The sequence below is a fragment of the Macrotis lagotis genome, chromosome 3 (genome assembly GCF_037893015.1).
Source record: "Macrotis lagotis isolate mMagLag1 chromosome 3, bilby.v1.9.chrom.fasta, whole genome shotgun sequence".
NCBI lineage: Eukaryota > Metazoa > Chordata > Mammalia > Peramelemorphia > Peramelidae > Macrotis > Macrotis lagotis.
The window spans coordinates 168,893,188-168,916,030 of record NC_133660.1 but is presented as its reverse complement, the minus strand read 5'-3'; the positions used below and the strand labels follow the sequence as shown (position 1 = coordinate 168,916,030).

Genomic DNA, 22,843 nt, shown 5'->3' with positions numbered 1-22,843 from the left:
TAATACTTTAAAGTGTAAGTAAAAAATGTTCAACTCTTACCAAAACCTTTTCTGTTATACAAAGCCATTGTAAAGTTATGTCAGCAAAATGTAAAGTTGCAATTTACAAAAGCAGATTTACATTAAATCTTATCTGAGAGAGCTGTTTGTAGGATGAGAAAAATGCCGCTTTAACTGCCTCTTCCTTTATAATTAGTGGCTTCCCTAAATGTTGAAGAGAAAAGCCTTAAGGCAGGATTTTCTGTATTAGTAAACAGGAGCAAAGAGTTTCTTACAGTTTTCATATATATTCTCCAGGACAAAAGCTCTGACCAATTTCTGAGGAGTGGGAATGTCAGCTTTGCTCAATAGCCTTTAGAGATTAAAATGAATTTTTCCTGTCTCCAAACCAAGGTAATTTGACTAATCAATCTCAAAACAATACACACTTGAAAAAGTAATACACTTTCTTCTGTGAAATGGAGACATTAAGACTTTCAATTATCTGTGGCTGAGAAAAAAATAACTTTCAGGGTTTCATGAACTGCTTCATTGACAATTTTCCAATGAGGTCTAAAGGTAAGAAAATAAAGACTATGACATTTCAGCAAATATTCAATTCTAAGCGTATTTAACATCCTGTCAGGTTGTGGATCTTCTACATTTTGAGTTCATGTAATATGTACATGGATAAACAAACTGTACAGAGTAATTAGAGGCTGAATCTTACTTCCTAGAATTCTTCTTAGGTGTACCAAACGCTCAACAACATTAGCAGGGGTTCTGAGCATTCAGGGAGAGTGTTATGTTTGCAGAGAATAAATCCTGCTATAAAAAAACCTCATCTTTTTAGTGATAACTTCATCCATTATTGTAAAATTAGATATGAGTAGAGAAAAATCCTAACATCTAACTAAAACCAAAGTGTTCCAGAAGTGTTGTATATGACTCCTTATCATTTCGACAGTAAATAGAGGTCATATTCAGCATACCTGAAATTGACTTCAAACCAACTTCCCTTGGTACACCTTTGTAAAAGCAATGGCTCAGTTGGCATGGGTGTTATCTGCTTACAGATCCCATGAATTAGCAAATGTGGGCCTCCTTTGGAGACTTACTGATAAGATAGATTTCTATATACATTCTGTACATATTGGTTCACAAATTAGCAGTTATTAGTCAGGCTGTACATAGCAAAACAAACCAGCAAATTTTCATTTTGCAGCATCCAAAGCAAATGGAAGCTTTGCATCTAGGTTGATGGAGCAAATCCTAAAAGCACAGGCTCCCTATTTAGATATGTTGCCCAGTACACTAAATTAAATGTACCAAATAAGACTGGGAAAACTATTCTAGACATTCTGTCAATCTTGCTAACACTGTTGAATGTTTTCTTCGCTTCTGCTGGCTTTCCCTCTGGTTTCTTGTTGGCTTCTGCTGTGGTGGCACTCTTGGAGATAGTGGAAAGAACTGGGTCCTTGGTAATATTTGGAGCATAATTGGCTACGGCCACAGCATAAGCATTGTTCTTCTTCATGACAGATGCCTTCTCTTTTTTCTATTAAAAGACACAGAAATTAATATAGTGCAGGTAGAACTTGACAACTACTTTTATAGGAAGCTTGGTTAATGAGTCCTGGGAGCTCATTAAATGGTCCACCTCACTAGAATCATTGTCCAGGCAATTATATTTTCTAATATATAACTATTTTGATGGATTTTTTAAAAAGGGAAATAGCACTAAAATTGGGGAAGCTAATTTCAATTAAGAAGGATTTGGGAGTCATGAAGCTACCATTAATAGTGAATCCTTACAGATATAGCAGTAATTATTATTGTGGTACTAAAGAGGTTTTGTTCTAAGAAAATGGTCATGTACTTATAATAAATTGCTCAGTGCTTCACCATATGATAAAATATAACTATGTGGCAACCAGAGATTAAAGAATATGGGGAATGTCTCCTAGAAATATGGAATTAAAACTAGAAATCTCCATTTAATTTAGATCATTATCATATCTGAATGTTTAAGAATCAACCAATTTCAAGTAACCTTTTCTTTTTGATTATCAAAATACAGTAGAGATATGGAAAGCAAGGTAAGAAAAAAATTAAACAATACACAATGAGTTTATATGTGATGGAATGAATCTTCTTTTGAAGGAAATATATAAAATAATAATCTATAAACAGGCTACAGTATTTAAGTAATGAGAAAGTATAAAGAAAAAATAAGTAAAAGATGTTATGAAGATAATATCATTAGGAAATTAACATGGGCTCATCATATGGTGAGAGCAAGACATTTCTGAGCTTTTGAGTTTCACTATTGTCCCATGATGTCAGAGGAAATCTAAGATAACATCCAACATGTTGCATATATTTGTTATAGTTAATTTATGGAATGGGATGGAAATTAATTCCTTGGATAGGAATGGACAAATTGGTTGTGATATATCTTATCTATATCTATCTATATATTTAACCTCAAAAGGAACATCCTTCACAAATTAATTTGATTAATAGCAACAAAAAACTGAAGGAAATAAATTAGAACCCCCAAATTAAAATGATAGCATATAAATGCCTATATTCATACTAATCTGAAAATTTTTTTGCCCAAAAGAATGTTGTTGTATGATTTGTGTGTATTACAGTCATTTCTCAAACCTATACTTCATGGCTGCTCCTAAAAATAAAATAGCTATGTCAATATGTATATTTTAATATATAAAATATCAGCTATTAATATGCGATGAAATAAATTTATGACAACCATCATACTTAATGATACTCAAAATCAAACTACTTAATTTAAAAAATGAATTAATGTCTGAACATGTGTCTGACAATGCTAAAGGAATGTATCAAAAGTGATGTCTCCCCACTTGAACTCCAAAAAGAGAAATAAAAAACAGTAAGTAAATCCATTTTTATTATAAAGAAGAGAACAGAGAGAAATTCAGAAAGAGGAAGAGACAGGCAAGAATACATCTTTGCAAGCTAGAGTTGAACTTTATATTGTAAAAAAAACAAGCTTCATGGAATGAAGATTCATTTTGACATATGAAGTCTATATCATTCTTTTTTCTATGTTGAAATCACTATTATCTTTGTAGCTTTTTATTTCAGCATCAAAATTGATTAACTTAATAAAATAATTATTGACTGATTGAATCCAGGATTCTCTGATATAAAAAGTGTATTTTATGAGCTTATCTCTAACAATTTCTACTCTAAAATCATATGAGACAAAACACTAGAAGGGTCAATAAAGATATTATGTTATAAATATAATTTTGCAGATTAGTACAGTAAAGTCAAGAGAGGTTAACTATCACTCAAGTTCAAATATGTCTAGAGAAGACTCCACATATAGAAAATATTGTAACATATTGACTAATAGTCAGGGAGTCTTCAAGCTGCAAGAGTGGGTTGATTTCAAGCTCCTTTAAGGAATTTGTGCTGTTATCCAACAATTGCAAAATGTTTAAGAATTTTGAGGACCAGAGTAAAATAATCAGTTGTATATATTAAAAAAAAGATTATTCTAAAGAAAAATGAAAGAAAATTAAAGGCAAATAATTTCTTTCTATACTAACAATTTGACACTGAACCTTAAAAAAAAGATTAATCTAACAATGGTTAACTTTTATATAGCCTTAAAATGTGTCACACACTGTAGCTAAACACTTTACAATTATTATTTCATTTGACTCTTAAAACAATCCTGATGTAGATGCTATTATTATCCTCACTTGACAGATAAGAAACTGAGGTGAACAGAGGCTAAATGAATTGTGTAGGATCACACAGGTAGGGAGTAGCTAAGAATGGATGTAATTTCATATCTTCTCGACTCCAGGATTGGTACCTTATTCACTCTGCTTCCTAGGTGTATTAAAATTATTTGGAGGAATAACTTCAAAAACTGACCAGAGGGATGGAGTAGATTGAATCCCAGACTTACAGTCAAGATATGTGGGTTTGAACCATTTCCCAGATGCTCTCTAGAATTGTAATCATGGGTAAGGCACAATCTTTCTACACCTCCATTTCTCCAAATGTAAAGTGAGGACATAATGCATTCACATTAACATCATACATTTTGTGAGTTTAAAGTTTCATAATCATCTAATATTCCAAGAAGGTGTTGATAAAGATGTTGATTAGGGTAGGAACAATGGTAATAGCATGTGCCTTACTGGTTGGAAGTCAGAGGGGTTAATTTCAAATGGTAGGTATGCCACTTAATACCTATAGCAAATCACTGTATCAAATGGACTTCAATCCTTAACTTGTAAAATGAAAGTTGGAATAGATGACCTTTTAGGAACTTTCTAAATCAAACACTAGCTTAAGCTATGACATTTTTTCATTGAATGCCCAGAATAAAAATACGAATTAACAATTGCAAGCTTGGATAAAGGTGAAAACCTGGAAATGGAAGAGATTGAAGCTTTGAGTGAAAAATGATAATTTATTTTGGAATATGCTGAATTTAAAATAGCTGTGGTACATTCAGGTAAAGGATGATCAAAATCCAGGATTCCCAAAGAAATACGTTGTCTAAAAAAAGATACAAGAAATATATGATCTGAAGATAAAGTTTATAACTGTCATTTAGTTTTAAATATATTACAGTGTTACTGGAGATTAAAAAGGGAAGCATAAAAGAACACTGAGAAATATTTTTCTTAAAGAGAAGAAGATCCTAAAAAGCAATTAGGGATGGTATAGTGTAAAATTAGAAAACCAAAATGGCTCAGGGGGGAAAAAAAGAGTTTTAAGGAGAGGATAATCAACAGGATCAAATGCTCTGAAAAAGATTCTAGGTAAATCAGTGCCTTAAAAGTCATTGAAAAACATTTGGATATATCAAAGAGTTATTCACAAAGGATTGAAAATAAGTAGTGGTATTTCCATAATGATCATAAGGATTACGAGCTGGATATTGATTGAATCAAAAAACTTTTGATCTTCAAGTCTATAAAAAAAAGGAATACCTAACCTGTTCCTAACTAAATTTGCTAAAATAAAGGAGATGAGGGTCCTGTTTACTTTTTCTGTCACAAACATTTCAGTATTGCACTAGAATATATATTCCAATGGAAAGCCAAACTTAATGCAACATCAAATAAGTGAGAAGTCTTTTAACTGAAAACCTTGGATTTCAAAGGCTGAATTGTGTGATTTTCTTTAGAATATAAAATGGAATAAGAATAGAATAGAATAGAAACGAAAAATAAATTTCTAGGTTTATGTAATTTTTTCTTTAATACTTTCCATGTTTCACCTTAAATATACAACTCAGGTTACCATTATACTGTATATGGAGCACTCTCTTTAAAATTGGTGCCTATTAGTAAAGGGAACTAATGGGAAATGAATCTTTAATTAACTTGAAAGAGGAATAGAAGAATCATAGAAGCTGGAACCTGTCTATGTTGGCTCATAGAAGTAGTCAATTGACTTCAGGGGAAGGACAAATCACTCTAGACTAAACCTATATTGAAGCTTGCTCTCTCTCTCTCTCTCTCTCTCTCTCTCTCTCTCTCTCTCTCTCTCCTCCTCTCTGTCTCCTCTCTCTCTCTCTCTCTCTCTCTCTCTCTCTCTCTCTCTATCTCTCTCTCTCTCCTCTCTGTCTCTCTCTCTCTCTCTCTCTCTCTCTCTCTCTCTCTCTCTCTCTCTCTCTCTCTCTCTCTGTAGGTCTCTCTGTCTCTGTCTCTTTCTATATTTCTGTGTGTCTTTCTGATTTTCTCTATTTACCCTCTCTGTCTCTAGTTTTCTTTCCCTTTCTCTCCCCACTCTCATTTCTGTTTTTCTCCAAAAAGATACCACAAAAATTCATTTCTGATATCAATCTGCTAAATTAAAATCCAGAAAGAATTTTCATTAAATTTGATAATGCAAATTGAAGCAAATGAAAAATTACCACTTGTTTTCCCAAGCAGTTATGATACGTCTTTAATGATTCCTTAGGAGTTGCTTTGGCAGCGTATAACATAGCAGGCAGAGATTCTTAAATCTAAGATCCATCCCTATTAAGTAATCACTCTTAGGATGAACAATCAAGAGGTTAATTCCTTAGACCACAGATCCTTAAGCCTTTTCAGTCTACGTATTGTAAAAGGACATTTTTGGTACTCTAAATCAAGAAAATTAAAGAACAATAGATTATTGTGTGGAAAAATCAAGCAAGACATAATAAATTTATTCTGTACATATTGGATGCAATACTAGATTTGGAATTAGGTAATCTGGTTTTCAATATTGACTCTGCCACTTCAGGGAATACATAACCATGAGTAAATCCCTGAATATCTCTCTATCTCAGTTTCCATATCTGCAAAATGATGACCATAATACTCAAACTCTCTAACTCATAGCATTATTAAGAAAATGCTTCATACATGAGAAAGTTTTATAGAAATTTTAGCTAGGAGTATTACTGTAAAAACACTAATGATCACAAGGGCATGTCATATATACATGTGACTGATTACACCTGACATAAAATGACAGTTTCCTTCTAAATGCAAATATCAAGTCTGGAAGAAGACATACCTATCAAGGTACCTAAGGTGGAATCAATATCTTGACTAAAACATTCAGATATTGGAAAATGATAACAGTAAATAAAATACAATGGAAATGTTGAAAGGACTGACTAAAATAAGTGAAGAAAATTGATTATACTATCTCAACTGTTTACTTGATACCCATATCTTGTAGCAGAATTATAGAAAATGATAATAATTTTAGCTCTATAACACAATTTTCAAGTCTCACTCGATTTAGATAACTTTTCAAGACTGGTATTTATTGCTTATACTAATCTAAAATTGCTCAGATATTGTGAACTTATTCTTTCTCATGAGAGGCTTTCTTTTCACTATACATTAACCTTTCTGCCTGGCATCCTAATCCCACTTCCCCCTTTTTGAATATCTTTTATTCCTTGTCCTGTACATGGGAACTTCTGTGCTAGAAAGTTATAAGTTACAGCTCACCTAACTGGTGATTCCTAGCCTGTGATATAAGAGAAGGTAAATCAGCCAAATGTGCTTGGGAAAGTACCCAACCCTTCTAACAGGGAACAACCCTGTTGTGTGAAACAATTCAAATTCAAACATAGTCACAGTGAACTTGAAGGGCTGATGAGAACCTGACCTAAATTTGGTACCAAGTAAGGAGTGTCACATTTTTCTTGTTACTGACTGCCTTTAATTTCTTCCATTGAGGTTAAAAATATCACTCAATCTAGATTTTAATATTGATTTACCATATAAATTACATTTTAGAGCAGATGTGTCCAACCTTTTTGGTCTTCTGGGTCTCATTGCCCCCCATCCTACCCCCCTCAAAAAAAGAAACTTGTCAAGGGTTGCCAACAGAATTTAATATTAGATTAAATATTTTTATATCTTTGACAATGATCCCAATATAACATAACTTCCTATTTCTCCTTATTTGTCCTGAAGGTTCCAGACTCTAAATTAAGCCAAAAAGCTTTCATTGTAATGGTTCGCTCACTCTCTCTTTCTCTCTGTCTCTCTTTGTCTCTGTTTGTCTCAAGTCTCAATCTGTTCTAGATCTTCTTTTCATATAGCATATTTTTTCATATAGCACCAATTTTTACTGAGTGGCTATTAGAAGCAATGAAATTGTGCTACTTTTTAACTACATTATGAAAAAAAATGAAAAAAAATCAATTTACATTAGGAATGGCTCCAATTCCTTGAGAAGATTAGGAACATAATGAGACAATGCAAAGACTAACAGACTGCCTTCTGTGGGGGTGGGGGGGAGGGAAGCAAGATTAGGGGGAAAATTGAAAAACTCAAAATAAATAAAATCTTTCCAAAAAAGATGGCAATATTAAAGCAAATAATGTTTAATGAGGAAAAATGAATCCCTGTCATTGGTCATTGAAAATTTGTACTTTGAGTTCTTTTTATACTTTACTTAAATTTACTTCCCAGCATCCTCACAAAGAAAAATGTACTCATTGTAAGGGTTCTTTCTCTCTCTGTCTATCTCTGTGTGTGCGTCTCTCTCTCTCTCTCTCTCTCTCTCTCTCTCTCTCTCTCTCTCTCTCCATATATATATATATATATATATATATATATATATATATATTTATATATATATATATTTATATATATTTATATGTATATGTGTGTATAATTCCATATTTCAACATATCTGTGATTTAAATAGTTGAATTGATTAGTAAATTGGTTAAATAGTACTCTTGTATAGAAATTTGCACTCTTAAGAAAATCAGCAACTACTTTGTGGCATCATTTTAGAAGATTGTGTTTGGAACTGAGATGTACCAATGCCTTGTTCTTTGGTGCCCACAGCCAGTTTGTCAGGGGAAGAACTGTACTCAGATGTTTTTGACTTTAAAGCTTGTCCTTCATCTACTATTCAACCCTGTCTCTTCTAAATTTATAGCTATAACAAACCATACTTTATAAATGTTTTCATTTGGGCTTGATGTGAAAAACTGCTATTGTAAAGGTAGCTGTGACTTACCTTGTCATTGACTACACTCTTTCCATCCCAGGCCCAACCTCTTTTTGTGAAATAATTGACTGTGGCAAATTCGATCAAGGCAGAGAAGACAAATGCATAGCAAACAGCAATGAACCAGTCCATAGCTGTTGCATAAGCAACTTTGGGAAGGGAGTTCCGAGCACTTATGCTCAGGGTTGTCATTGTCAGAACAGTTGTAACTCCTAAGGAGAAAAATGGAAGAAAATCCCAGTATTAGCATCAAATGTCTTTAGAAATTTGATCCTATGAAATCGTTTTTGTTATTTATTTATTGTATTTATAAAATACATTGATGTTTAACACTGAAGTGCTAACATTTGGAAACATAAAGACAGAAAAAAATGAATGGAAATGGAATGCAACATACACCTAATATAAATCTGTCACTTTTCTTTCTTTCTTCATATTATAAACTTAACCTACCATGTGAGAATGGAATTGATTTTCCTCCCTGTAAACCAAGTCAGTTAATCTCCTGATATTTAAATGAAAAATGTTCTGAGATACTTTCTACATATTTAATAATCAAAGATTCTAATAATGCAAGGAAATGATAAAAGTCAAGTCTCCACACTATTCACCACTATACAAATGCTATTAAGTATATTTGAGTACATGACATGACTAGGAAGCATAGAAGAAGAATTCTGGGATGCTTAGCATTTTGCAAGTCTATATAGAAGTAACAGAATAAAGAGAATTCATGTAAAAAATTAAAATGTATAGAAATAAAAGTAAAAAGACTCAATAAATATTTTAAAACAATGAAAACACCAGATTTGAATAAAACATAATTACATAAATTTATTCATTTTTAAAAGAATGCGGATTTTATGAAGGGACAGAGTTTTGATTTTGTTTTTGTATATTGGTTTTATAGATAAGGTAATATAGAAAAAAGTGGGGAAATTGCTCTACATGTAAGTTGAGAAGTATAAATATTGTAACTAAAATTTTTCTTTTCCTCTGTTGTTTTCCAAAGCCTGGTAGAGACAGAAGGTTAGCTTCATGATCAAGATGTTCATTTAGCAAAGGCAAAATGAAACCAAAGCTCTTGCTTATTACATATACTATATTCAATTTTAAAATTAACATTTATTAAGCAATTTTTAAATTTATAAATTATTTTTGTTTTCCCAATTATATGTCATAAATATTTTAACATTCATTGAAAAACTGACTTCCAAAATATCTCCCTTCTTCCTTCCCCACCATTGAGAAAGTAAGTATTTTTTTTTTAGATTTTTTGCAAGGCAATGGGGTTAAGTGGCTTGCCCAAGGTCCCACAGCTAGGTAATTATTAAGTGTCTGAGGTCACATTTGAACTCAGGTACTCCTGACTCCAGGGCCAGGGCCAGTGCTCTATCCACTGTGCAACCTAGCTGCCCTAGGAAGCAATTTCAAATAGACTGCATACGTGTAGTCATGTAAAATATATTTCCATTCTTGTCAAGTTGTGGAAAAAAATAACAGAATTAAAAATTATCCAAGAAAAATAAAATAAAGGAAAAAATGTGCTTTGAACTATATTCAGACTCTATCACTTCTTTGTCTGGAGATGAATAACATTTTTTTTATCATTGTGTCTTTCAGAATTGTCTTGCTTCATTGTGTTTCGGGGAAAACTTAAGCCATTCCCAGTTGAATGCTACAGTATTGCATACAATATTTTTCTGGTTCAGCTCATTTCACTTTGCATCAGTTTATGTAAGTGATCACAGGTTTTTCTTAGAGCCTCTTGCTCATTATTTCTTATAGCACAATAGTATTTCTTCATAATCAAATACCACAACGTGTTTGGCCATTACCTGTAAGAGACTATTGAGGGTCACAGGAAGGTCATTGCATGGTTGGGAATGACTTAAAGGTCCTCTTGCCCACGTACACCCTGGCCTACTCACCTGGGTAGGCTCTCTGGATCTTCTCATCTGTTCTTTATGTTTTGGCACTTCCTGGAGCATTGTGTGTAAACACTAAGCCAGGGATAGCAACTTTGTGTGAGAGAACTAGCCTGAGAAAGTAAATTTTTATCACCTGCTGTCCAGAAGCACAAAAGCGTTTGATTGGTTACTTAAAGAATGTCATGTGAATTGGAATTAAAAGGTATTTAAACTCTTGCATTCCACTAAATGAAAGGAGAATTTGCCATCTTTGTCTCTGGACTCTTCAAAGTTTTCCTAAGAACTTGACTATTGCTGGACTGAGTCAAGTAATAGGTTATGAGTAAAGTATAAATTAGCCAGCCAGCACATAACAATTAACCAATTGATGGGCATTCCTTCAATTTTCAAATCTTTGCTTTCACTAAAAGGGCTGTTGTAAATATTTGTGTATGTACACTCACATGCACACATACATACACATATATGTATGTATGTATATATATACATATATATACATATATATATATATATATATACATATATATACATATATATATATATGTATATATATATATATATATCCTCATCTCCTTTTCCTTTTATTAATATCTTTGGGAAAGACCTAGTAATAGTAATACTTGGTCAAAAGGAATTCAGGGTTTTATAGCTCTTTGAACTTATTTACAAAGTGTTCTATAGGAGGGTTGGATCAGTTAACCACACCACCAAAAGTACGTTATTGTCTTTATTTTCCCATATCCCCTCCAACATTCCCTATCCTATTCTAACATACTAGCCATTCTGATTGGTATAGGCTGGTAGCTCAGCTACTTTAATTTGCAGTTCTCTAATCAATAGTGACAGAGCATTTATCACAACTATAGATAGTTTTGACTACTTCAACCTCAAACTGATTGTTGACATCATCTGGCCATTTATCAATTGAACTGATAAATTTGAATCTATTTTCTATGTATTTGAGAAATGAGTTCTTTATTTGAAAAAAATAAACTTGCTGCAAATTTCCTTTCAGATTTTATTATAATTTTTTACTATGATTATTTTGTATTTCTCTCCATCCTATTTCCTGTATTTTATTCTCTCACTTTCCTTTTACTCTGTCCATGCTCAAGAGTTTGGCTTCTGACATTTACCTCTCCCAATTATCTTTTCTTTCTATCAGCTCTCCCTTCCTTCTCCTATCCCCTTCCCCTCCTACTTTCCTTTTTACTCAATTTACTCAATGCCAATGTCAATCTCTTTGAGCCAATTCAATTAATAATAAAAATCATGAACTCTTCTCCACCTCCCCCATTTTATTACATTGTATAAGTTCTTTCTTTCATACCTCTTTTATCTAAGAAAAAAAATGTAGCCCATTTTACCTCTCCCTCTCTCTTTATCTCAGGGCATTCAGTTTTCTGACCTTTAACTTTAGTTTATAAAATAATAATTTCACCATATTTAACTCATATTATGTCCTGTCCTTATATTCTCCTTCTGATTGCCTTAATAATGAGAAAGTTTTTAGGAGTTACAAGTATCATTTTCCCATATAGGAATGTAATCAGTTTAAAGTAATTAAATGCCTTATGATCTCTCTTTCATGATTACATTGTTATGATCTTTTTAATGTTTTAGTTGAAAGTCAAATTTTCTTTTCAACATTTTTTATCAGAAATGCTCAAAAGTCTTCAATTTCATTGGATAACCATTCTTCCTACACAAGTATTAAACTAAGGTTTACTGTATAGGAAATTCTTGGTTGTAATTCTTGATCTTTTGCTTTCTAGAATATCATACCCCAAGTACCCTGATTATTTTAATGTTGACATAGCTAAATTTTGTGTTATCCTCACTGCAGTAATTTATTTTATATACTTAATTTGCTTCTTTTTAGCTACTTGCAATGTTTTCTCCTCTACTTTTAAGCTCTGGTATTTGGATATGATATTCCTGGAAGTTTTAATTTTAGTATCTATTTCAGGACATAACCAGTAAATTCTTCCAATTTTTATTTTACTCTCTGGTTCTAGAATATCTGGGATATTTTCCTTGATAATTATTTTGATAAGTGATAGGATAGCTAGGCTCACTTTTGAAGTTAATTCTTAAATTACATCTCCTCAAACTATTTTCCAGTTGTCTTTCTGAAGACATATTGAACATATTCTTTTAAATTTCTATCATTTCTGTATGTCTCATAAAGTCATTATTTTCCATTTGCACAATTCTGATTTTGAAAATAATATTCTTCAAAGGTTATTTGTCCCTACTTTTCCATTTGATCAATTCCAATTTATTAGAAATTCTTAATTTCAGTGGATTTTTGTACCATCTTTTGCCATTTTTTTTCAATTCTGCTTTGCAAGACATTCTTTTCTACATTAGATTTTTGCACCACTTTTTTGCCATTTAACTGATTATGGTTTTAAGGTGTCTTTTTCCTTCAGTATTTTTGTGCCCTAGTAAGCTCTTGACTCTTTTTCCATGATTTTCGTGCCCCACTTGCATTTATCTTCTCAGTTTTTCTTCATCTCTTTTATTTGATATTAGTATTCTTTTTAAACTCTACCATGACTCAATGTGCAATGCATAATTTTTCTGTGAGTCTTTGTTGCAACTATTCTTAATTTATTGTCTTCTATGTTTTTTATTTTGATTTTCTCTGTCACCATGAGAGACTTCTAGAGCCAGAATTTTTGACTGCACTTTGCTCACTTTTCCAGTCTATTTTTCTAGCCTTTATACTGAAGTTGGGCTTTTCTTCTGGAGTGGAGGGGACACTGTCTCAAACTTTAAAATATTTTATGTGGTGGTTTTCAGGGAAAATTCTAGGAACATATCAGTTTTGGTTCTTCAAAGGTGGTACAATCTAAGGAGAAATATATTTATCACTCTCCTTTTCTGTCTTTTGGGCTATGAGCAACCACATGTGTTCTTCTCTACCCTTGAACTGTGACTAGGGTCCCAGCTCCCCTATGACTACAATCTCTGATGTTCTAGTACTCCTCCTAATTTTGGAATTGTGACCCACAATTTTACCACAGATCCAATAAGGGCAATGAAATAGAATCTTGCCCCTTGTGCCAGCAAAGCGATACCTGTAATCTCTTTATCACCAGTTCCCTCCCTCCCTTTCCACTGTCTTTGAGATGAGAAGTACAGAAACTAAAACTCCATCACTGATTCAATCACCGCTAAGACCTATTACTGCTTTACTCCAATATCATCTGGGCTGGATTGCACACCACTGTAACCCGCTACAAAGTCATGATCTACCAGCCTTCTAAATTGCAATGGACCGGAAAAGTGCTTTGCCCTATTCTATTAGGGTTCTTCTGCTATCTGAGGAATTATTTAAAGTTTTTTGGGGGAAGAGTTTTGAGGAGAGCTCAGGCAAGTAAGTCCCTACCTTTACTCTTTCATCTTGGTTTGGCATTATTAAGTACTTTCCATGTTCAAGGAAGATATTTTGTAAATTGAAAACATAGACCAAACTCAGAGGTTTTTTAAAAAATCTTATTGTTGGAGGAAGGTGGCAAAATATGGACACAAACACAAATGGACAAATGAACAACTGAAAATCACAAGAATAATTGCATTGAAAAGATTCATTGCAATAAAAACATTGGAAGACAGAGATTAGTCTTAAGTAGGTATGAGCAGCAGTGAATAGTTAAAGATTCATCAAGGTAAGCAGTTTTGGCAAAATTCTCAATAGAAGGTCATTTTCTTATTTCTCTCCTAGAGTATTATACATACATATATATATATTAGAAACAGCAATTCATTCTCTTAATATGAGTATGTTCCTTATGCAAGGCAATCTATAATACTGTAGGAAACATGAAAATAAATAAGATGCTTAAGTAACTTACAGTCCAGTAGTTAATCGAGAAGTATTTACTTTATAATCTCAGAGAGCATGAGTATACCCATGCATATACATACCGACATTAAATATATAAGGAAAGAGTATCAGAAGAGCAAGGTAGAACTAATAAAATATGACAATTTACTACAACTTTTTACTTACAAGGCAATCTCCTTTATTTTATCTCATTTTAATGAATCACTAAAAGTTTATTAAGAACAAATTCTGTGTGACAATGTACTATACTCTGGAGAAAGACCAAGCATAATTCTGATGGACTAGGATTATTTTTCTCCTATTATTGCTCCTGAGCTCCTATCCATAGGCTCCTTGTTGATTACTAGCCAGTCAGATTTAAAAATTCTTTGGCAAAATAATAAAATAAGAACAATGGGTACAAAATATCCTACTACAGAGACAGGGAAAAGATGGTTCATTTAGCAACATCTCTCTCCAAACAACATTAAAATAATACCTCAAATCCAATTCTGAATTGCCAGATGCAATAAAAATTTGAGATGAAACTTTCCATCCTAAGAGCGTGCATGAGAAGTGTGTGAGACCATGGTGAGCCCATGTAAGTAAAGGTGGCAAAAAATACTACCACTGCATCAGCAGTTTAGAGAAATCTCAGTCAAAAATGGTAATGGGTCAGACAACAGACAGGCAGAGAATACAGGGGACTCTGTTGAATAAAAAGATTCAATATAATTCCAAAGGACTCAGAAATATCCACATTCAGAGAGAAAGAGATGATAGATTCAGAATGCAAATTGAACTTTTTTTACTTTATTTATATTCTTATTTTTTGAAATATGACTAATATAGAAATATTTTGCATTATTTCATATGTATAATTGTTTTCTTCTTAGGGGTTATGATAAGACATTGGAAAGAGAAAGGAAATTTATCATTTAAACTTAAAAAAACTGAGAATGTTAAAAATAAATAATAAATGAAATGGTAACACACACATTTACACATCTTTCTAAACCTAAACCTCAAGTTCTGTAGACTCAAACTTTATTTTTTCCCTAATAAGGGTCCTATATTTTACTCCAGGATGCCCAAATGATTTAATACAAAAAAATGGCTAAATTCTGTGCTCGGATCAAGGTCAGTTCACTGTTTTTGTTGCTCAGTCTTTTTTTCCTGTTGTCTGACTTTATGACACCTTTTTTGGGTTTTTTTCCTATGGCAAAGACACTGGAATATTTTGCCATTTTCATTTTACAGATGAGGAAACTGAGAAAAACCTGGTTAAACTGACTGACCCAGGGAGATACACACACTTAGTAAGTGTCTGAAGCTGGATTTTATTTCAGGTCTTTTTGTTTCCAGGGTATGGGTTCTTTCCATTGGATCACCTAGCTGCTGTCAGTACTTCACATAAAATAATCCAAATACCTATGACTGAGAGAAATTTGAGAGAGGAAAAACAAATTAAAAAAAAAAAACAACAAGGTGGACCTTACATCATCTTTGGTTCTTATGGAGGAAAGATCCTTCATACTTTTTCAGCATATATGGGGTTCAAAGAAAAGGGTGCAAAAAGTTAGAACAGAAAATACATATGGGAATAGTAGTGGGAAGGCCATTGAGAATTTCCCTATTAATCATAACTATTTTATGCAGGAAATTCTACTTTCTTTGACCTTGAAAGCCTCTTTCCCACTCCATCCAATTCCATTAAACAAAACGCAATGGCTGTTCCTGATTCTGGAGCATCTCTGTCTTTGATTAGTAAATTGAAAATATGGGTAATATTGAGCAACTAAATCATATACAATCATATTTAAATGAACGGGTACAACATAAGGCTGAAAATAGTATTATATATTCTCTGATGTAAAAGATCCTGAGAATCTTACCTAATAACTTGATAATTCTTGATTTAACCTGAATTCATTTTCTTTGAATTGTTTCTCCCATGATCTATGGGAGAAGAAATTCCTTGGAGCAAAGCACCAATTACAATGATCATGACTACAATCAGCTAAATATTTGAAGTTCAGTGACAAGAAAGAAATGAAAGAAAGGAAGGAAGGAAGGAAGGAAGGAAGGAAGGAAGGAAGGAAGGAAGGAAGGAAGGAAGGAAGGAAGGAAAGAGAAAAGTGACTAAATAATATTTTTGATTTTAGTTTTTATTTTTGCTGTTATTATTTGGGCATCTTATTTTAGAATGCAAACACAAAGAGATTCAACTAACATATTTTAAATTATAAAATGAACTCCTGGAGAGCAGAGGTTGTCTTTTCCTTTTTTTTTGTATTTCAAGCATTTAGCACAATGCCTAGGGCATATAGTAGTTAATTAATAAATATCTCTTAACTTATTGATGGATAATGATGCTGAAAAAAATCTAATAAATAAAGAACACAGGCATTGTATTTGTAGATAGAGTGTTCAATAACCAGCTTTATAACTCTCTTGCTATATGACCTTGGTCAAGTAAGTCACTAACCCTTTCTACCTTTCAGGTTCCTCATCTGTAAATTGCAGAGTGATAGTCTAAATTAGTGATTTCAAAAACATGTGATTGGCTTTATGTAAACCATAAGATTTCTCACGTGTTTGAATCAGATTAAAAAAAATTGGGAAATAGTTAACAAAATAAATAAAAATAAAACATAATGCTAATGTGTGGTTTTCTAAATCAATAAAAAAAACTTCAGAATAATTAGGTATGTTAAGTGCCTCCATTTCTTTTTTGTGTTTTGTGATGTGCCAAGGAACCCTTGGCACATCAAAATCTAAAATTTTTTATCTCTTAAATGAAAATATAGCACCTTTCATGCTAATGTCAAGATACTCTCTCCTGTCTTTGTTTCCTCTTCTCTGAATTGGAGTAGGTAGAATGTAAAGGGAATAATAAAAATAGACAAGTCAGAAAATATAACAAAATATTGAAAAGAACATTGCAATGATACCACCTACTGGTTATTGCTTAAGCAAAATGAAAAGATACTACAATTGTTTCCTATTATTTTTTTCTGAAAAATTATAGTTTAGTTTTCACAAATTCTTCTTGAAGATACAAAGAGTGCAAAAAAAATCCTGGAGAAAGAAAAAACGATCTAGATTGAATTACAAAATGTTATAAACATATTTATTCCATTAATCAATAATCCATGATAATTCAGCAGCTACTGGATTTTTTTTTATGAAATGTGAAGAAAGGGTTATGTTTAAATGGCTGAATGCACTTCAAAATCCATTTTCAAAAAACATTTACATGTTAATTACAAATCAGTCTTATCAATTCATCAAAAGTAATTTTCCTTCGTGTTGACTTGAGTCTCTATTTGCCTGATTGCAATTTTTATATAGAACTAAAAAATTGAACAAAAATAAAGATAGTATAATTCAAATTTCTGTTTTATTAAAGCTGTTCTGTATTTCATTAGACCATAACAGGGAGAATATGGAATATATTATTTTATGATTGATATCTTGTTAATTATTGTTATGAAAAATCACAAACTGGAAAACTGAATTCATGAAAAAATATCTTATTTGAAAATATTATTAGAGAAGCCTTTACTCTTTTCTGAAACAGATATATTAACAACATAAATGTATCTTCATCTTTCTCGTAAATAGTAAGACTTAAATGTCTTAGTTCCTCAAATGTATAATGAGGCAAAGAGCAATCTCAGAACAGGTAACATCCACTTCAATTTTTTATTTCATTCAGGCATAATTTAGAAATACAATAAATAATTTTAATCTCTTGGATCAACCATCACTAGCTGACTTAAAAAAATCTGTTGAAGGTGTTGAATCTTCTTTTTATTTCTTAACTTGGAAAGTATTCTAACAGATAAATTCATAACCTGAAAAGTTCAACCATGCTTAATGATCCATGGACCACTTACAAAACATATGTGACATCTTGACCAAAAAAGACTTAAATCAAGATATTCAACATATGTTCTAACCCATCACTATAAGTTTGAATTTAAAAGTAACTTCAAGTCAAACTTGAGTATTTAAGCAACAGACAAATGGATGCAACCTCATGTTTTGATAGGAAAAAAAAAAACAATGGATGGCTTTACGTTTAAGTAATGAGGCAGGATGATTAGTTTTGGTGGATTTTAAATGATCATATTTTCATTAAAATAACTCTCAATTGCATCCTTCAGTAATACAAATCAGTCTTACTGGTTAAAAACTGTTGTTCCTGTCTCTACATTAATTCTCCCAGAAAAGTATGTTTTTTTCTGTGATGTAGCTCATTTAGGAATTGTACCTTGTTTATGTCTACATTATTGGCAGAATCAAGAGGCAGTGGGCAAAATGTATAACTTATTTGCTTTTCACTACATCTGTGAGCATTTGCTGACAGAATTCCTTTACTCTTTTCTTATTATGTCTCTCTTATTAATGATAAAAAAACAAAGGAAGTTGATCTAGTTCCATCAGATCTAAAATGATATTAAACAGCACCAGTCATCAAAACTGTTTGGCACAGACTAAGAAATGGAGTGCTGGATCAATGGAATATATTAGGAACACAAGAAATAGGAGTAAATGAATAAAGAATCTATTGTTTGAGAAATCTAAAGACTTAGTTTCTTGGATAAGAACTCATTTTTTTATATAAAATGCTGGAATACTGGAAAATAACATGACAGAGACTAGGTTTAGACCAACATCTTACACCATATAGTGAGATAAGGTCAAAATAAGTACATAATTGATACTTAAGAATTGATACCATAAGTAAATTAGGAGAAGGAGTAGTTTATCTATCATATCTATGGAGACTGGAGGAATTTATGATGACACAAGAGATGACTACATTGAAAAATGCAAAATGGATAATTTTGATAACATTAAATTTAAAAAAATGTTGCACAAATAAAAACAGTGCAACTAAAATTCAAAGGAAAGCTGAAAACTAGCAACTTTTAGTGTTTCTAAAATATAGAGACAACTGAGTGAATTTATAAGAATGAAATTCATTCTCCAGTTGATAATCAGGAGACATAATTAGATTTCAGTGGAAGAAATTGTTATTTATAGTCATATAAAAAGGTCTAATCACTGTTGATTAGAGGAATGCAAATTAAAGCAACTCTGAGGTACCACCTCACACATATCTGATAGATTTATATGGCAATAAAGGAAAATGATCAATGTTGGAGGGAATATGGGAAAAATGGAATACTAATACAGTGTTGCTGAAGTTGTGAACTGGTCCAATCACTCAGACTAATTGGAACTGTGCCCAAACCTTGTGTATATTATTGACTTAGCTAATACCACTACCAGTTTTGTATCCCAAAGACATTATAAAAAAGGAAAATAGAACTACATATACAAAAACATCAATACTAACACTTTTTATTCTGCCAAAGAATTAGAAATTGAGGAATCTTCCTCAGGTGGGGAATGAGTGAAGACGTTGCAGCATACATATATAATGAAATGTTATTGTTCTATAAGAAAGGATAAGCAGGTAAGTGCAAGAACCCTAGAATGATTTACACATACTTATGCTAAGTGAGTGGAGCAAATCCAGGATAACATTGTACATAGTAGCGGAAATATTGTGAGATGAGCAACTGTGATAGACTTAGCCCTTCTCACAGTCTTTCTTGCAGTTCTTCTCACTAATCAAAGATAATTCTAAGACTTTTAGGGGAAAATGCTATCCACATCTAGAGAAAGAACTAAAGAGTCTGAATGCAGATTGAATCATACCACTTTCACTGTTTTGGGTATTTGTGGGTTTTTTAATGATTTTTTCCCTAACATTCTGATTTTTCTTTTACAACATGACTAATATGGAGCTATGCTTGCCATGACTATACATGTATAAACTCTATCAGATTGCTTGTTGTCTTGGGGAGGAAGAAGAGAGAAAAATGTGGACTTCAAAATTTTATAGCAATGAATGTATAAAACTATATCCATATGCAACTCTAAGAATTAAAATATTAAGCCAAAAAAGTGGTAATATTTTTAAGCCTTGAAAACTTCACATATTTTATTTTCTTAGGTATGAAATGATAAAGATCAGTATTAGAGGAGGGGAAAGTTCATTATAAACATGAATCCTTGAAGTATTCAAGGCAACGAGATGCAAGAAAGGGAATATGATCAATGTTGGAGAGATTGTGAGAGAATTGGAACATTGATGTATTGCTGGTGGAGTTGTGAATGGATCCAAACATTCTGGGGAGCAATAAAAATATTCATTCTCTTTGACCAGCAATTCCAATTCTAGACCATTATCCAGAAGAAATCACAAAAAATGGGACATGTCTGACATGTTGCAAAATATTCATAGCAGCTCTTTTTGTGTGGCAAAGAATTGGAAATTGAGAGGATGCCTATCAATTGGGGAATGGCTAAAAAAGTTATGGTACATGATTACTATGGAATATTGTTGTTCTATAAGAATCCATAAATGATCGGACTCTGGAGAAGCATGGAATGAGTTAGGTGATCTGATGCTAAGTAAAGGGAGCAGAACCAAGTAAACAACATATACATTAGCAACAACACTGTGAGATGATCAACCTTGATGGAAGCAGCATCTCTCAACATCCAGAGAGCTAGGACAACCATATAAGTCTGGCTATGGACAATGTTATCCCCATCCAGAAGACAAAAACAAAACAAAACAAAATAAAAACAATCCTTTAGAATCTAATGAACATTTTATAAAAATTATCTCTTATGTATCTTTTTTCTTTAATCCTAATTCCTCATACCAAAAATGAATAATCTATAAACATATATATATATATATAAATATGTATGTACAGTGCTAACCTGTTTGCCTCTGAGGGGAGGGGGTAGGAAGGGTGGGTGGAAGGAAATTTGGTAACTTAAATATATATATATATATATATACATATACATATGTATGTATGTATATAGGGGCAGCTAGGTGGCATAGTGGATAAAGCACCAGCCTTGGAGTCAGGAGTACCTGGGTTCAAATCCAGTCTCAGACACTTATTACTTAGCTGTGTGACCTTGGGCAAGCCACTTAACCCCATTTGCCTTGCAAAAACCTAATATATATATATATATATATATATATATATATATATATATATATATATATATATATATATATGTATGTATGTATGTATGTATATGTGCATATGGATGAAAAAAGAAAAAGAAAAGAAGGCTGTATTGAAGGTAACTCAGTTCTACAAGTATTTAGTAAGCAATTACTATTTAAAGTGAGAAGTGCTTATTATGTATTTGATAATAAGTATATATTTTCAAATATAAAAGTTCCTTAAAGAAATTATGTTCTATGGAGTAGCTGGGTTGTACAATGGATAGAGCACTGGCCCTGGCATCAGGAGGACCTGAGTTCAAATCCAGCCCCAGACACTTAAGAATTGCCTAACTGTGTGACCTTTGGCAAGTCATTTAACCCCATTGCCTTCAAATATATTTTTTAAAAGAGAAATTATATTCTACTGGGAAGATACAAAAATAGATAGGAAGTATTCAACATAGAGTAAATATAAGAGAAATTAAGCAGAGAGAAAGTTCTATTAGAGAGATCAAGAAGAGTTTGTGTATTGAGTTAAGTTTTGAAGTGCATAAAGGATTCTAAAAGGTAAAGGTTAAAAAAAACATGTAAAACATGGAGAACTGTATGAATAAAAGCAAGGAGTGAGAAGACATATGATGCTTAGCTCAGGAAATAGAAAGTTGGCCTATGGTTACAAAACAGAATATAAAGAGAGTAGTAATATGAAATGTCTGAAAAAGGCTGTAGTCACACTATAATGAGTTATCAATGCCATACTGACATGTTTGTATTTTATTTTAGAGGTAAGAAGGGTGACAATCATTGATCAGGGAGAGTTTCTTGAAGTTTTTCCCCTTAAAACTTAGTATATAATATCTTGCATCCAGACAGTGTTTATTAAATTAAAATGTTGATGATTTTTCTAAATATAATTATACCTCCATGAGTTTTAGTGATCATTGAGTGATTCACTTTAGCTCTTTAGTTCTCAGTTTATTAATTTGTCTATTTAATTGTTTGATTTGTGCCATTTGTAATATACAGTGCTGAATTTATATTATCCTATGTCATTCTTTAAAGAAATTAAATATATTATGGCACCAATATATTCTACATCTTTTAATTAATTACCTGGGTTTGCAGCAAAATATTTGAAAAATAGGAGAAATTTAGAGGAAATTAAGGAAAGGATAGTTATGTTTTTATTCTACCATCAAGAACTCATATATTGAGAACAAGAACTACATGTATTCCATAACCCACATTTACTTCTTTCATACTTGATGTCTTAAAGCAAATGAACATCAGCAATAACAGCTAACTTCATGTTGCAGGTATGAGTATAAGATAATGAAGAAAAAACTTAGAATTAATTTAAAACTTGATTCTAGCTATATTTTATTAACAAAATGCCATCTAATGAGTGAAAAAAATGAGGTGTTATCCACTATCCAGTTTTGAAAAACAGAATGTTTACAATGTAAAGAGCATTTAAGATAAGCTGGTTCAACAACCTTCCTTAAA

The 22,843-nt window shown here is 32.1% G+C and overlaps 1 protein-coding gene across 2 annotated transcripts in view; it reads right to left on the bottom strand.

The window, feature by feature from the left end:
- Positions 1-1,168: 1,168 nt before the first annotated feature.
- GABRA2 (gamma-aminobutyric acid type A receptor subunit alpha2) overlaps positions 1,169-22,843 on the bottom strand; it is a 140,238-nt gene continuing 118,563 nt past the window's right edge. Inside the window, exons 8-10 of one of the 2 annotated variants that reach the window (XM_074227472.1) lie at positions 8,524-8,726; positions 2,171-2,173; positions 1,169-1,537 (exon numbers count right to left, since the gene is read on the bottom strand). In XM_074227472.1, coding sequence (XP_074083573.1) covers positions 1,232-1,537; positions 2,171-2,173; positions 8,524-8,726 — 512 coding nt within the window. In that variant the 3' untranslated portion in view covers positions 1,169-1,231. The remainder of the gene's footprint in view (positions 1,538-2,170; positions 2,174-8,523; positions 8,727-22,843) is intronic. The other variant, XM_074227471.1, reaches the window with a different exon arrangement.